Here is a 15,784-nt window from a genome sequence, read left to right as displayed (position 1 = left end):
CACTCTTGACATTTTATGTTTTACTGGGGGAATGGATTGTGGCTTTTGTTGTTTGGTAAAAGCCTTCAGTGTCTTTTATACATTTTTTTACATTTTCTTCTAGTTTTTGGGAGGGAGAAAGAACTTTCTTTTGTCAGAGAGCAGTGCTATATTAACATTTCACAGAGTTTTATAATTAAAATTTCCCTAAGAATGGAAGTCATGAAACATCGTCTCATTCTCGAATGACAGTTCCAGAAACAGTAAAATACTCATTTACATAAAGTTGTGATGTCTCTGTAAGTGTAACTGCAGTTATAGTTTTGAAGGTTCTCCGAATGGTTTAAATCATGCTCACTCCAGGAGAAGGGGAGTAACTGAATCAAAATATCTATTGTCATAGAGTGAGGTGGCATGACTGGTTATTGGTAGAGGTCTGATCTGTTGAAAATTATCAGACTTTCAGTTTGTTTGTTTCTTTGAACTGTGTGGAACATGTGCATGTGTGTGTTCAGTAGCACTCAAAAATGCATCTCACCTTCCTGCCGGGCAGCTTTTAGAGGAGTGGCATCTACCTCTCCTTCTGAACTTGTTCATCCTGATATCACAATACGTGTACCCAGTTCAAATATGACCATTAGCATCACACAGCTGAACAAAATACCGGGATTGTAATTCTGGGCTTATTTGATGTCAAAACATCCATGAAAAAATAGCACATGTAGGGCTCGTGGTTCCAGGTATTAGATTTGCACTGTTGTGCTCTACTGTGATTCCAGCTATTCAGGCATGGTGGCAAGGAACACTTCAAAAGACCAGCTGATAGATGGTGTATCAACTACTTCCAGATTAAACTGTGCAAAGTAAATATAGACTGGATTGTGTTGCATCTCAAAATCTGGCGCATTCCCAAACATCTAAATCACAAGTACCTTGGTCTATAGCTACCAAAGACATCTACTGATGACAAGACAAGGCAGGTTTATACATTGTCCAGGACAGTATCTAGGGATAGGCTGTACCCACCAATGTGTGTACAAGTGTGTGGTTCAGGCACTGTTCTTTGTTCTTTTTTGTCTGTTAGTCGAGGACATCCACCTAATGAACATTATGATGTTTATTAGGATCTTCCAGCACAAAAAATAATTATTACCTTCAGTTCAGCACTGAGTTTGACTTCAGTAGTAAAAGCTGTTAACAGCACTGTAAGATTAGCTCTTCAACTACATGAATAATGTTTTCTATGAATTCATATTAAAAATCTAACATATAGCTTGTGACTACTGAAGTTTTTTTCTGAGGCTTAAAATTATTTTGGAGTCCCAGAAGTATGTAATTCCACTTATTTACTCTGACACAGACTTTCTGCAGCAAATAACAAATTAGACCAGAGAATGGTCACAGTCCTGAGAAGCATGTCATAAAATGTTTGTTAAGAGAGTGATAATAGCACATCTGCTAGCTACTGTTTACTTCTGCTGTCCTCTGGCAAGTCTCATTTTGCTGGTGATCATCATAAGAGTAATAAAAACCATCTGAAATTACATTGAAGACATCTTAATAATGGCATTCTCAAAATCTCTAATAGCCCAGATCTGATCCCAATTCCTGACACTTCCTCCTGCAGAGTTGTTCCCATTCATCATTCTCCCTGGAGTTCTCCAGGTGCAGTTCCCCATGGGATGACAATCGTTATTGCCTGCTATGAGAATTCTTTGCAATATTGCTTTTGTGGAGCTGTTCTTACCCATTCTCCTTTTCATCTGTCTTATCTGGAGTCTTTTAGTAAGGTAGCAAAAGAGTCACAGTGTTTTCTGCCATCTGCCACCAAACAATGTGATATTGATGAGGGTTGTGCACAGTGTCAGTAGGCAGCTATCTTCAGAAGAGGCCGAGTTTTGCAGATTTTGGCACATACTGCAAGCTGTGGGTCTGAAGAAATTATATGCTCTGGAAAAACAGTTGCGGGTGAGCATTTCTCCTAGTGATGCTTTGCTTCCTTTTTGACTTACTGAACTTCAAACAGGAAATTCTTCTACCTGTGAAGTTCCTAAAGAAGTTATGCTGATTAGTGACTGTGGTTCGTTAATCTAGAAGCTGAGAAAGCTGTTTGAAAACCATGCTTTTGGTAGTACAACCATCTTTCTCTGTAGTCATGTAACCATTAAATTGTATTATAAAGCTTTCTTTTGATAGGCAGAATAATACTAGATACAGTGTATATGTCCTGTGCTTGTTAGTACCTGAGGAGGTGACAAGTAGTCCCATTCATAATTTTAAGACTTGATAGTTCTGTTTGTTTATGCAACCATTGGTATGCTCATTGGTTGTGTTACAGAAATTAAAATAAAACAGCCAATGCCCTTGCAATACATGAAGTAATTGAAGGCATATTTTTGTCAGAACTGAAATAATTCATCCCGGAGCCCTAGCTCTTTTGACAAGTTACAAGTAAGATACTTTTATTTCTTCTAAAGCTAACTATCAACTGCTCATTCTAAAACCAATTGCTAATATTGCTGGTGTATCTTTGTTTTTTATTTATATAAAAACAAGAAATGTCATACCACTTTAGGTCATTATCATAAGTAACAAATGATTGCCAGTATTACAGCATTTGATCCAAAGCTCAGTAAAGTCAACAAGACCTACCAGTTGTTTCCAAAAGGCTTTGAGACACACTCTGCATTCCTAATGAACATGCCTGTAAGAACTGGTATACTGATTTATTTTTACATGCTTTTTATGCATTGAGGTCTTTGAATTTGTTCCATATGCATTTTTCATTCACTCACTATTGTATTTTCCCAAAGCAAATTATAGGATTGATACCATATATTGTCAGAATTTAAAAAAAAAGAATATACATATATATATATATATAGTAAGGACAGATCTCTTGAAATACTATGCATTTAGTTTTTGTATCTTATATTGCAGACAGAATCAACCAACGGGGAGAATCCAAGAATCAAGAAATCCCTCTTTCCTCTTTTTAATTCAAAGAATAATTTAAAGCATAGTTCTTCTTTGAAAAAGCTTCCTGTAGTCCCTCTACCCATGGTATTATTTTTTAAGTACAGTAGCACTGTAAAATGCTCCAGTAAACTTGTTTTACTGACTACAGCAGCATGTGTTTTATTTTCATGGGATCACTTTCTCTTCATGCCAGTTAAGTATCTTGGGCCAGTTCGATAAATTTAGGTAAAATTGGCAGTTCTGTTGAAATAGATTGTGCCTACATTTTTTTTAGTATTTGATATGCGGAAAATGTAACATGCAAGTTCCCGAGAGAATGAGCCCTGGGACTAAGACTGAAGGAGGAAAATAGTTGTGAAATCATGTATGTTTAAAATTTACACTGTCTCATTCCATTTCAATCAGGAAAATAAATAACCTGGTTTGTTTTATAGCTGTATTGGTAATACTTTTTTTTTATGCAACTGATCCTTTATATATATATATTTAATTAATCAAATATTAACAACAGATCATCTGAAAACTAAATTTTAGCTCACGCCTCTGTTGTATTTTTGTTTGTCCTAATTGTTCATTATAAAACACAGCTTGCATTAAAAATAGGTTAAATTTTGTTAGATTTTCAGCTTGTTAGGAGGAGAAGATTGGAGAGTTTCTTATTTTTTGCTTTAGTGTGGGATATTTGTGGAGAAGGAGAAAGGGAAAGGAAAAACTCTTGGGTTTGTGATCGCAAAATCAGCCAGACATCAGTTGAGAGAAACTTTGGTCTGCTTCACTCAGGAACAAATTTATAGAACTGATCCATGGTCTTAACTGCAGTATGGAACGCTTCTTAAATGAAGAAGAGGCTCAACATTTTTTTTGTTTAATTTTTATTTTTTATTAAAGCCTTGTTTAACTGCTCTCTCTTACAGCAAATAACACTAACAGCATGTGAATGCTTTAAGGGCTAAGGGTATATTTAGCAAATCTGCATGATATCCACAGCCACTTGCTCTTACTATGGGGAAAGATATTGAAAGGTCATTGCAATTCTGCTGCAGTAATGGGCTTCACTTGCGTTTTTTGTAATTAACTGGGGGAAATTATTTACAGCTATCCTTAAGAATATATAAGGAAACAAGTATTTAATATTTTGTTGCAGATGCCTAGCAGTGATGGTCAGGATCTCTTGGCATTACAGAAAGCCATTCATTCTTCTAATCACCAGAGCAGCAGGCAGAAGGATTGGCATCCTGAGAAGATGACAGAAATCCAGCCTCATGTAAGTGGCATTATCAGTTCCCTGTGTTTTAACATCACTGAGGTATCTTGACAGCTTTTTCTCTGGTGAATAGAAAAATTGCATCTGACGTTATTTCCCAGCCTCCTCATTCCCTGCGCATTGAATGTAAAAAAATCATGTGCCTGTAGTCCTGTGTAATTCTTTGAAAATCTAGATATGAATGACAAGGAAAAGAGAGACGATGTCCCTGTGTTGGTCTTGGAGCCTTTCAAAATATTGGTTATGTTTTAGAGGCAAGCGATGCTTCAGTGCGTGTCTGTGGTAGCTTTGCAGCACTGTAGGAAAGCCCTGAAGTTGGCTCTGCCAGGACTGGTGCACGCTGAGGGCTCACTGCTGCTTGGCACGGTTTGGTACTTGCTGGGATCACCAGAGCATCACAACCACGTCATGGTGCAGCTGTACCTCAGCTGGCACAGGCTGCAGTTTAAGCAGTCTACATTATTGGAGCATAGCACTGGACTAATGCAAGCTTATTTTCTCCAGTTCTAAAATGAGCTTGGGGGCAGGGTTTGGGAGGGAGCTTCAGTGCAATGCTCTGTTGCCATTACAACACTGAAAACTGACGAAAACTGTTTGTTGCAGCTGCAGTGTTTGAAGAAGCAAGTTGCTCTGTGAGCTGTGGAATTTAATGAGGTTGTTTTCATACCACTCTGTGTACTCAGAGACTTCCCCAGGCTCTTGCTAGCCATTTCAATAACCCCATGTCTCCATTTTCCTTCGACCAGCTCACCAGTTAAAGCAGTTCTGAGGGACTAGAGCAGCGGATCACCCAGCTGCTGGCAAACAAAATATGTAACTGCTGAGTTCTGCCAGCCCTTATTTCCGTGCAGATGATTACACAAGACTCTCTAACCCCTAACTGATGTTCAGAACGTTTTTAGGAGCTATGTATTTCTGATGTCTGTGCCTCATGAAATGTGGCTGAGGTTCCAAAGTGAACAGAAGGATTAGTGACAGATGGGCAGCTAATGCAATTGTCTATGACTCCGTTTTCATAGGTAGCAAGGTTGATGGAAACAATTTTTTTTTCTGGTGTGGAAAAGGTTCCATCTTTTTAGGTAGCTAATAGATTGAGTCATAATGAGAAGACATTTTCTCAGCTGTGTAGTCATAGCTCGGAAGGAAATATTCCAAATTAATACAAATTGAAAGCTAAGAAGTCCTCTGAAGTACAAGAAACTCAGTTTAGGATATGACAGTTGTGTTATAGGAAGTCTGATACGGTGGTGAGCAGAAGGTCAAGTGCTTTTCCACGTGTCTTTCAGAACCAGCCATTAAAATCTCTCCGAAAGCTCTTACACCTCTCCTCTTCGAATCACCCTGTCCCTGCTGAGCCTCGCTTCCAGCCCTTACCCAGTCAGCCAGCCAAAGCTTCTTTTTCTGAAGTGCGAATTCACCCCATGAGTCAAAGCTCCAGCAGCGGCAGCAGCAACGTGCGGCAAGAGCCTCAGCCGAAAAGCCGGCCGACGCTGCAGCTCCCGAGCCAGCTGGAACCCACCTGGCACGTCTCCCCAGTGAACCGGAGCGCCAGCGATGGGCCTCCCTACTCTGACCAGCTGCCGGCCAAGAGCGGACAGAACGGGCACACGTATAACCGGACAAACCGGTCGCGAATGCCAAACCTGAATGATCTGAAAGAGACAGCCTTGTAGTTGCAGTCCGGGAGATAGGCCAGTCGAGGTGGAGATCAGCGTAGGGGAGCAGTGGTGGTTCTGGTGATGGTAAGACTTGCATTTTCAGCTTTATAAAGGTGTGCAATATGTACATGTGGAGCTACGCTGTTTGGCACCACAGTGAGAGTCAGGGATTATACAGGAGAACAAGTTGAATTATGAATTACCGGTCGTCAGAAATGTCGCTGAATGCCAGGCAGAGTGTGCCGGTCAGGGAGAAAAATGCATTGCTGTTTTCTCTCACGTTACATTCCAGCTTCGTGCACATCTCTGTCTGAAAGCTGGGAGACTTCTGGTATGTATTGGCACTTATAAGGGTGAAAACATTCATGTCTAGACCTATGCCCTTACTACATTTTTTGCTGCCTAGTTAAAACAGTGGGGTTTATGTGATAAAAGTGTATCCCAGTTAAGGGTTTAAAGTTAAATTGTATGTCTTAAATTTGTTTTTTAAACTTCCATATTTGATAGGATTTGTAATATTTATTTATGATGACCTAATATCGTACTGTTATAATCATATCTTTTATGTTATAATGTAAAGTTATTTTGAGCTGTTTGAAACATTGTGAAGCAGTGCAACAGCTACAGTAGTTTCTATAAAAACCTAACAGTAACATTTATATATTGCATCAGGAGTATTTTATTCTATATATAAATATATATATATAAATGGAAAATAACTGTCTGTTTTTTAAATATACTCATTTAAAAGAAAAGTATTGTTATGACACTATCTGCCATATTTTTATACATTTGTGATATAAAGTGCAGTATTATACTTCTAATAAAAGGAAGTTGAATGTGGATATAAATGTGACTGTAACAGTATGAATCTTGCTCAGCTATGACAGCCCAGTATTATAGGCATTACTGGTAACAAACAAAAGACAACATTCAATTCTAAGCTTTATTAGGGGCTATTTTGTTGGAAGTATTGGCTACATGTAAGAGACTGCAGAACTGTACAGTAATCTAAACGTGGTGTGTTCTCCCCTGTGTCCTTAGCTTTCCTAGTAATATTAATGGGATTTCAGCATCTGCATCAAGAGCACAGAGCCCCAGTACCAATTTTTTGTTTCCTCTAAAAAGATAAAGTGTCCCATGACTACAAGCTAAAGCAGGTGCTCTTCCACTTAATAGCAGGGGTGAAAACCAAAGAAACATAGCATGAATTGCAAGTGAAATGCCAAACTTTTGACACGCATAGCATGGCACTTCAGATCATGGTATAAGCTTTTATGCATATGTATATTTTACATCTTGTTTAGCAATCTATTAACTAATAAGATAAACACTGTATTTAAATTTAAACTATTCTTGCACTTTTTATTATATTTCAGGATGTATTTAAAGCTACAAATCTGATATTTGGATATTGAGGGAGAAGGTTGCCATGCAGCTGGGTTTCTCCTTAGGTCTTATTATCCGAATATTCCCGTACACAGTTCCGTTACCAGTCTCAGCAAAATACTAGATTTTGGGCTCCAGTCTCCTGTACAACATTGTTAAAACTGCCTTTACGTTGGTGAATGTCGAGTGTAGCAAATACCCAACCTGATTCCTCTGTTGCTACTGGCAAACTAAATTGAAGGGGAGCCAGTAGGAGTCAAAAGAGTTGTCAGTCTAAACTTTGTGCAATAAGAGGAGAGTCGGGCCTGTAGTGTCAGAACAATACAATCTTTCCTTTTTAAACACATTAGTTCAACTCCCTCGTTACTCTGCAGCATAGTTTGTTTTCTAGCTGCTGTCCTCATAAGACACTTGTACTTGCAAATACGTTGTCTTTTCCAAAAAGAGATTAACCTGAATGTAAATTCGATGATTTAGCCATAGATGTAGTTAACAGAAGCAGCCAGGCAGTAAGAGCTGAACTTCCTACTTGGATAACAATGCAAACTGGACATGCTGTTCGGTACCTCTCGGGTCATACCAAAGTTCTAACAACGGCAAATTTGGCACCACTACTCTAAAATCTTTGTCAGAAAGTACAGTATGGAAGGATGTTGCATCAGGTTTGTCCAGGACTAAAAGTCAGTCTAGTCAATTTGAAAAATTACAAAAAAATTATTCTTTCTTTGTCAGTTGCCTGCAAGAAATATGCATGTGAATTTCTATAGATATATATGATGTATGGTATCTAGATATATATGATATATACCGTGTTGATATATCATATATATAGCGTATATAAATACAGTAGACATGAAAGGGTATCCAGTTTTTGATAAGTTCAGTGGGCATCCAGGAAGGACATTGTGATATTTACTAGTCATCACTCTCAGAGTTTAGCAGCCTATTTTAATCAATCTCTTTTGGATTCACCAGTCGATCTCCGCTAGGTTAGTCCTGGTCTCTGCTTTGAAATGGGCTGATGCCACTGAAGCCCCTCACAAAAGCTGTGTCCGAGAGTGGGGCTCTACGCAGTGCGATTTGAATGAGGGAGTGTTCAGACCACTCTCCTGTACTTTGTGGATATGTATCCTTTTGCTTCTGCAAGACTTTTAGCTTGCTGGTAAGAGCTTCACGCTGGGGATGGTGATGCTGGGCTGTATGTGGCTGTTCTGGTTTCTAGCAAGGAAAAGTGTTTCCAAAGGATTTTTTTTCTCAGTACCCGTTAAATCAGGGTAATCTCTGACTGTACATATAGCTGTTTAAAGTAGTTAGCAAAGCTTCAAGGGTGACCCAAAGAATGTTCAAGTATTTGGTGGCCCATATTTACAGAAAGTTGTTTCTACTTCATACTGCATTTTCTTCTCACATTCAACAAACTGTAGTAGATTTCAGTTGCATACTAAATTGTGTTGAACGTGTGTAGTATATTCTTCCTTCTGTTGGAAAGAACTTCCAGCAGCTCGGCCAGCTGGTGCTGGGATAAAGTGTTTATTTTTAACCTGGTCTAACTTCCCAATATTTAGATTATTGCTAATGTAATTTTGCCAAGGCTTCCAAAGGAGTCGTACTATAGTGACTGAGATTTGCTGGTTTCATAAAGGGGAAGAGAATTAACAGAGCAGACAATTTTGTAAGTGTGAGCTTTCCTCTTCACTGGTCTGTGAGTCTTGTGCTACATGTTCTATAGATTTACTTAGGATAAAGTATCATAGTTCAACTGCATTTTATTATTTGGCAAGCTCTCTTGCCTTGTGGCATCATTAATGATGTGAATAGAAAAGGAACTAGGTTTCAGAAATGAATTATAGTCATTTTGCAGAACTCAAGCTGCCTAAACTTGTCTGTGTGTTTTTACTATAGCTCTTGAGCTCTTATTAACTGACAAAGAAGCACCTTAAGCTCATCTTAAATGAAACTGCGTGTGTTTAAGCTGTCTTTACTGCCATGTAAATGTGTTAACCTAAAGCAACATTTTTTTTTCAACAGACCTGACCACAGATAAGTCCCTTAGAGTTATTAATTTAGTGCTTTTTGCTCCGTTTATCGCAGTCCAAGACCTGTTGCTCCTCCAAGAGGTTGCCAGCATGGAGCACCGGGCTGAGCTCTTGGCAGAGAGTCAGCCATCCCAGATTTGGTTCCTTCTTCCTGAAATGTGCCCCATCCCACAGGGCTTGGAACTGACACCAGGCTTTGATTTCTGGTACCAAATCAGACCCACCTAAATGTGTGGGTCCTGATGCCACTCTGTTTACAGATACTCTTTTAGATCAGTGTTAAAGCAGGCTTCAAACTTCCAGATATACGAGACACCCTCAGGTTGTACTTAGGCTTGTCGCCTTTCTCTCTGCTACACCTACGTGTTTCCAGGAGCAAAGCTGGAGTGATTCTTCAAGAAGCAGTGACCTGTGATAGGCTTTTAGCCATTCCTTGTCTTTGCAGTTAGGTCTCTTTAACAGATGAATCTTACTGGTATAAAAAAATACACACCAACTTCTTTCTTCTTCAAAAGCTGCTGTTGCTATTAGCTGAGTAGGCTCCTGCGGTCACCCAGAAGAAGCTGTGACTTCTTGACAATTCAGTGCTGTGGACCTCCCTTATAAGAAAGGGAACACGGGTTGTATAGCCCTGCAAGGACTGTTTTGCCAAGGCAAAACCCAGCTGCTTTTGAGGGGAGTCATGCTCTAGAAGTGTTTGGGGTTTTTGCCTGTGTTTCAGTTTTTTGTTGTCTGAGGACGATTTGGTAGTGAAACATGCTTCAAAAATACCTGCATGTAATTAATTCTGTATGTGTCGAACACTGTCAGACTAGAGCTGGGAGAATATTTGAATCCCAGTTGCATATGAGTTTGAAAAGGATAGCCATATATAATATACTGCAAATTATGGGGTGGCAAGGAATGTTTATTTTTTTCCGTTCCAGCTAGCATACATAACACATCTATTAATGGGCTTGTATCATAATCCATGCATCTGGGCTGTTGTTCATGGAAGTAGACCCCCATTTGAAATAAGATAGGAGTGTCATGGAAGATGACTGGAAAGGTGATGTGCCCTATATAACCATTTTTAAATGACCTTCAAATCAGCACACTATTAAAGAACAGGTGCCTTTCCCTACACAGCTCTCTCTAATGGTGTCATGGTATTAACCATTCATTAACTGGGTTTGTAGTGAATGAGGAGAAAAGCCATTTAACTTCTGGCCTTTGTTAAAAAGGGAGCAATTTCATTAAACTCTTTTAATATAACACAGCTTGGAAGTTCTAGATGTTGGCCCCTTTTTCAAATGGTCAAACAGCAGCAGTGCATCAATGCTCAGGCTCATCAGGCAAGTGAAGGCTTGCACACATCACTTGGTTCAGATGTTGTACTGAAGAAAGATTTTTTCCTCTGCAATCATGAAGTAAATTTCATGAAAATTAAGCCAAGCAAATTTTATAGGAGATCCTCTTTCAATTTGAAGGGAAAAGCTGTGGTAGGTCGTCCTTTCTCTCAGCAGATTGTTGTAACAGCTACTGCGTGAGACAGCACAGCTACATCTGATGGATTAGGTCTCAATGTTACTTGCTCCAAGTTCTGCTTGGATGCTTATTTGTTACTTTGTCTACAGTCAATTGTTTGGTGCAGAAGTTGGCTTTTGACAAACTGAGTGGAAGATGCATGAGAAGTGTGAGAGGAGCAGCCCCGCTGCCTTTGGGTTCTTTCATTCCCCTGAATCAGATTGCTTCTCAGGCTCTTCTAGAATGTAACGCGAAATATGCAGCTGGGCTAAAGTGACTCTTAAGACGTGGCCCAAGGGTCTGAACATGGAATTTGTGACTTGGAGTGACTCTAGACATCTCTTGTCTTCTCTGCAAGTCAATCTACCTCCTCTCTCTTGCAGAATGTGGCCAAGTTTTGGTTTGTTTGTTCTCAGTTTATTATTGCCTCCAAATTTTGAAGAGACATAAAAGAACATTCTTCCTCTAGGTACTGTTAGCAACCAAGTAATAAAATCTTGATGGGCCTTCATCTGATATACTTCTGAAACCTCCAAGCCATCCGAGCTCCCTCTCCAGAATCCCAGTGCCATCCTTTGCACTGCTTTGCAGTCTTCCCTTGCCCTTCCCCTTGTGGTTCTCAAATATTGCAGTTGCCTTGTTCTTTGTTGTTTCTCTAGTGCAGATTATCAGGGAGTTAGAGGCCTTATCTACTACTCCGCCCTGTTTGCTGTTTTATTCAAACAGCTATCCTTAGACTTGCTCAGGATTTTCTTCATTTTAGTTTTCCATTTCATCTGGGTGAGATACTTTACCTCATTGTGCCCCCACCAAAACACGCTGCCTACCAGGCGCTTGGTTCCACCAAGTCTCTGTTTTTGCAGGGCATTGTTTCTCTGGATCCATACTGAGAAATGTGAGGTGGCATCTTAATTGTACAGGTGTAAGATGCGTTGTGAAGTAACTGCTGTCCTAGAGCTTTCCATGAGCAGCGTTAAGGCATGTTCACAGCACAAGATGGAAGCGGCTCTTCAAGGTTCCTATAGGATATGAATCTCTTGGTGTAAACTCTTGACATGTAAATTCCATGGCAGAGCTTTTAACTGCTTAGTAACAAAGCAAAAATTTAAGAGTAGGTAACTCTCAACTTTCTCTTTCTTATTATTTTTTTTGCTAGTGCACATCTTAGACTCATACTACTGAAGGATATGTCTATCAAAAGGCGTAACATCTTTATATATTTGGCTTATATGGAACAAAAAGCAAAAATCTTCCATGAAACCATCATTTCCTTGGAAATTTTATGCAGGCATTTTAAAATCTGGTGAATCTGCTAAGGACTTCCAGAACTGCTTAGATCTCCACTGTGAAATACTGAATTCTGAATTTGTGTCATTGGGAAGAAGGAAGGAGAAGGATGTTTAGAAAAATGTGATCTTTTTTTCACAATCTGCCAGTACAGACTATTCCAAAAATAACAGGCTAGGGAGGTAGTATTCAAAACTTCTAAATTTATGGATAAGATTCCCCAATGTTTTTTAGCAGCTACTAGAAATCTAAAGCGCACAAACTTTTAAATCTACCATGCTTTCTGTTGTGGAAGGGATGTGATGTGGTGTTAGCCTTTTTAATCCTGGAATACAAATTTTAAAATGTGTTGAATATTTAAGGATGACTTCATGCAAGTTAATAAACCATTTGTAAAGTGTTTGTATACAACCCTTTGTATCATGTTGTTGGTACACCTTACCAAATTTTTTTTTGGGCATGTATTCCATTCTTAACTTCTGTACAATTTCTATTGTTGCTGTAAATATTCTAAAAGAGAAAAAAAAAAAATCCTGTGGTAACCTTAATTATCAGCATGGAAATGGTTAATTTTTACTGAGCACAATGTATTTTTGAATGGGCCTTCCAAAATATGTCTTTAATAAAAATGCAGATTTTGCACTAGAGCACTGGCATTGCTCAATGGCTCGTCTTATTGCTGACACATCGGCAGAGCGCCGCCCCGTAGGTTGGCATGGCTCAGGGGAGCAGAGGGGGCCAGGACCACAGGAGGACTCGTCTGCCTCACAGGTCACTGCCAGGCCCTGGTGAACTCCCCTGTATCTGTTCAGCTGTATCTGTCCACCAGACTGACGTTTCCACGGCAGCACAGAGCACAGCTCTGAAGCACCTTGTTGCCCAGCATTCTTGGAGTCTCATTGCAGACATTGCGGGGGGTTTCGTGCCTTTCAGGGCAAGAATCTCTTATATTCCCTCTTTCCAACAGTATCAACCCACCAATACCCACAGCAGGCATTACCCAGAAATTGAAAAGCTCTGAAAGTCTCCAGCTCTTAAATTATCTTTGCTGCAGTAGAAGATCCACCATTTAGGGAGTATGTTGGCTTTTCATCATTCCCATACGTAAGGTGAGACTCTTTCAGGCAAACATTCAGGTGTCAGCAATACAGTTTTTGGTGGGTACCTCTTTAATGTGTCCTGGCCATGACGTTTTCTGTTATTGTGTGCAGTTTTTAAAAAGTTTACGTATTTCTCTGCTGGTCTCTCATTTTTCAGAGTAGTTGGAAATAAACTGAGGACTATTGACCCCTTTACCTTAGTCTCCCTTATTTCCCACTGCACTCCAGCAGCAGACTTGCTGGAAGCCAGGACTTGCAGTCCATTCAGATCCTTCTGAAAGAGCCGCCTGGTCCCTGGGATGTGCCACATCTATTGCCTGGTGCCTTCTCTGAGCTGCCCCTGCCACCTACCAAACAGGGACACTGCTGGCCTGAGCTAGTGGCTTCAACTTCCACCAGTGCAAACGATCCACCAGCATCTCACGAGTCCCAGACACAATCAGAATCAGTGTCGTTGGAAGAAACCCTCAAGATTATCAAGTCCAACCTTTAACCTAACACTGCCGCTAGACCATGTCCCTAAGAACCTCGTCTAACCACCTTTTAAACACCTCCAGGGATGGTGACTCCACCACTTCCTGGGCAGCCTGTTCCAGTGCCAGACAACCCTTTCTGTGAAGAATTTTTTCCTAATATCCAATCTAAACCTCCCCTGGTGCAACCTGAGGCCATTTCCTCTTGTCCTGTCACTTGCTACCTGGGAGAAGAGACCAACCCCCTCCATGCTACAACCTCCTTTCAGGTGGTTGCAGAGGGCAATCAGGTCTCCCCTCAGCCTCCTTTTCTCCAGGCTGAACAGCCCCAGTTCCCTCAGCTGCTCCTCATCAGACTTGTGCTCCAGATGTGCTTGAAACACCCATCTCCTCGAGGTGCCTTGCTCTCTGGGGACTCGGCTTTACTCCTACAACCTCTCTTTGCTGTAACTCTTACAAGGATCTCCTTGTAGTGACCCCAGGAGCTTGGTGCCCTTTTCTGCACTCCCTGCGGGGCTCCAGAAAACGCAGTGGCTGCCTCCTTGAAAAGGTCGGGCACCTCACCAGGCTAGTCCTGGTGTCATCAGCATTGGTCCCTCGTGGGACAGAGAGCAGAGTGGCTGTGGGCGTTTTTCTTTCAGACAGCAATCAAGGGAAAATTCCTGCATGTACCCATTAAGAGAAAGGGACTATTGACTTACAAATGCTGTGGCTGTTCTGGAGGCCTGAGGCAGTCTCTTATTACATCGTTTAGATTAGGCAAGTTTGACTTCTCAGTATAGTTGCCTTACTTCTCCTTGTAAACATCCCAGACTAAAAATTCATGTCAGGAAGCTGAAGGTGGCTCTTGGTCCTGCCTCCTATTTCAAACCTGCTACATTTTATGTGGTTGCAAAGCCATGCCTTGGAGTCCCTACTGCTGCAGGTAAATACCTGCAGGATTTTCACTCCTAGAAGATAAATGTTTCCAGCACTGCTTTGCATTGCCTCCTGCAGCCTCAGTTGCTGGCTCTGTTGTGGCTAATTGTGATTGCAGACATCTGTGCCAGTAAATCAAAACGACAGTGATATGCTAGGAAACTTAGACTTTATGAGGAGCACCTTTGTATTTTTGTAATTGTATGTTGCCTAGTTCTGTCCCACTTTCATAATGCCTTCAGTAGCACTGTTACTACAACATGCTGCCTTTATGCAGAGTCAAGTGCAATTCTAAAAGCATTTTAGGAGCAATTAATTAAGTCTCTCAGCACACTTCTTTTTAGATAAGAAGCAGAGGTTAAGTGAATTTCCAAAGGTCAATTAGCAAGCAAGCTGCATAGCCAGGATCAGAACAAAAACTCCAGCTTTGGCAGGAACCATTTTGACATTGCAGATGAAAGCTAGAAGTAGGTCCCTTCCCCCGTGCAAGCTGGAGAGGTGAAAATCAGGCGAAGGACAGGACAAGGCAAGAAGCAAACGAACTGTGAAATACACTGTATGCCAGTTAGTTCTACCTTATTTATCACTGTACATTTCAATCTGAAAAAGGGTCTAGTGACTTCTTTGCAGCTGGGAGGCTGGAAGAGTGATAGCACAGGTCCTTTCTACTTGGACAGTCTTTTCTCCTTCCAAGGTTTTATTATATCCTATATGCAGGATCAGTCACGTGAAGACACGTAACTTAGTGTGGTGCCTTGGTGTTTAATGGTGTGGTCCATCCATTCAGGCTGTGGATTTAGCTTGTGAGCCCTTCCAAATTACACAGGAACTCTTGGCCCTTGCCACAGGCTGCATTTCCAAAACCAGGCAAGTTGCAAAACCCCAGACCCTGCATGGGAGCTCTTCAGAGGTCAGTCACAGCCAATGCTTTGGGTGGTTACAGTCAAGCTTAACTGCTTTGGGGTGCTATAGACACTCATCAGCTGGTGCCCAGTCCATCCTTTCACCTCTTCAGCCCCACCCCACCACTCCTCACTCATTCAACAAAACATCAGCACCAAGGCTCCTTCCCCTCCAGTCACCATCTGCCAGGACATCAGCAGAGCTGCCTGTGCTGCTTTTAGGGAAGGGAGAGCAGTGTGTTAATGTGATGGCAGCTGTGTCCAGGGCCTGGAAATGCTTCAGCTTTCAGTGT

General features: G+C 40.9%; 1 protein-coding gene across 6 annotated transcripts in view; it reads left to right on the top strand.

Annotated features, from left to right (window-relative positions):
* Nucleotides 1-12,745, top strand: part of CDKL5 (cyclin dependent kinase like 5) — a 129,349-nt gene extending 116,604 nt beyond the window's left edge. For 3 of the 6 annotated variants that reach the window (XM_065072046.1, XM_065072067.1, XM_065072057.1), the window contains exons 16-18: nucleotides 2,920-3,042; nucleotides 4,103-4,222; nucleotides 5,509-12,745. In XM_065072046.1, coding sequence (XP_064928118.1) covers nucleotides 2,920-3,042; nucleotides 4,103-4,222; nucleotides 5,509-5,895 — 630 coding nt within the window. In that variant the 3' untranslated portion in view covers nucleotides 5,896-12,745. Of the gene's footprint in view, nucleotides 1-2,317; nucleotides 2,345-2,382; nucleotides 2,857-2,919; nucleotides 3,043-4,102; nucleotides 4,223-5,508 lie in introns of those variants that run through there. The other 3 variants (XM_065072074.1, XM_065072090.1, XM_065072081.1) reach the window with 3 other exon arrangements.
* The last annotated feature ends 3,039 nt before the right edge of the window (nucleotides 12,746-15,784 follow it).

The sequence above is a fragment of the Columba livia genome, chromosome 1 (genome assembly GCF_036013475.1).
Source record: "Columba livia isolate bColLiv1 breed racing homer chromosome 1, bColLiv1.pat.W.v2, whole genome shotgun sequence".
Classification (NCBI taxonomy): Eukaryota; Metazoa; Chordata; class Aves; order Columbiformes; family Columbidae; genus Columba; species Columba livia.
Note: the sequence above shows the minus strand (reverse complement) of the source record. Positions and strands in the feature narration are given on the sequence as shown.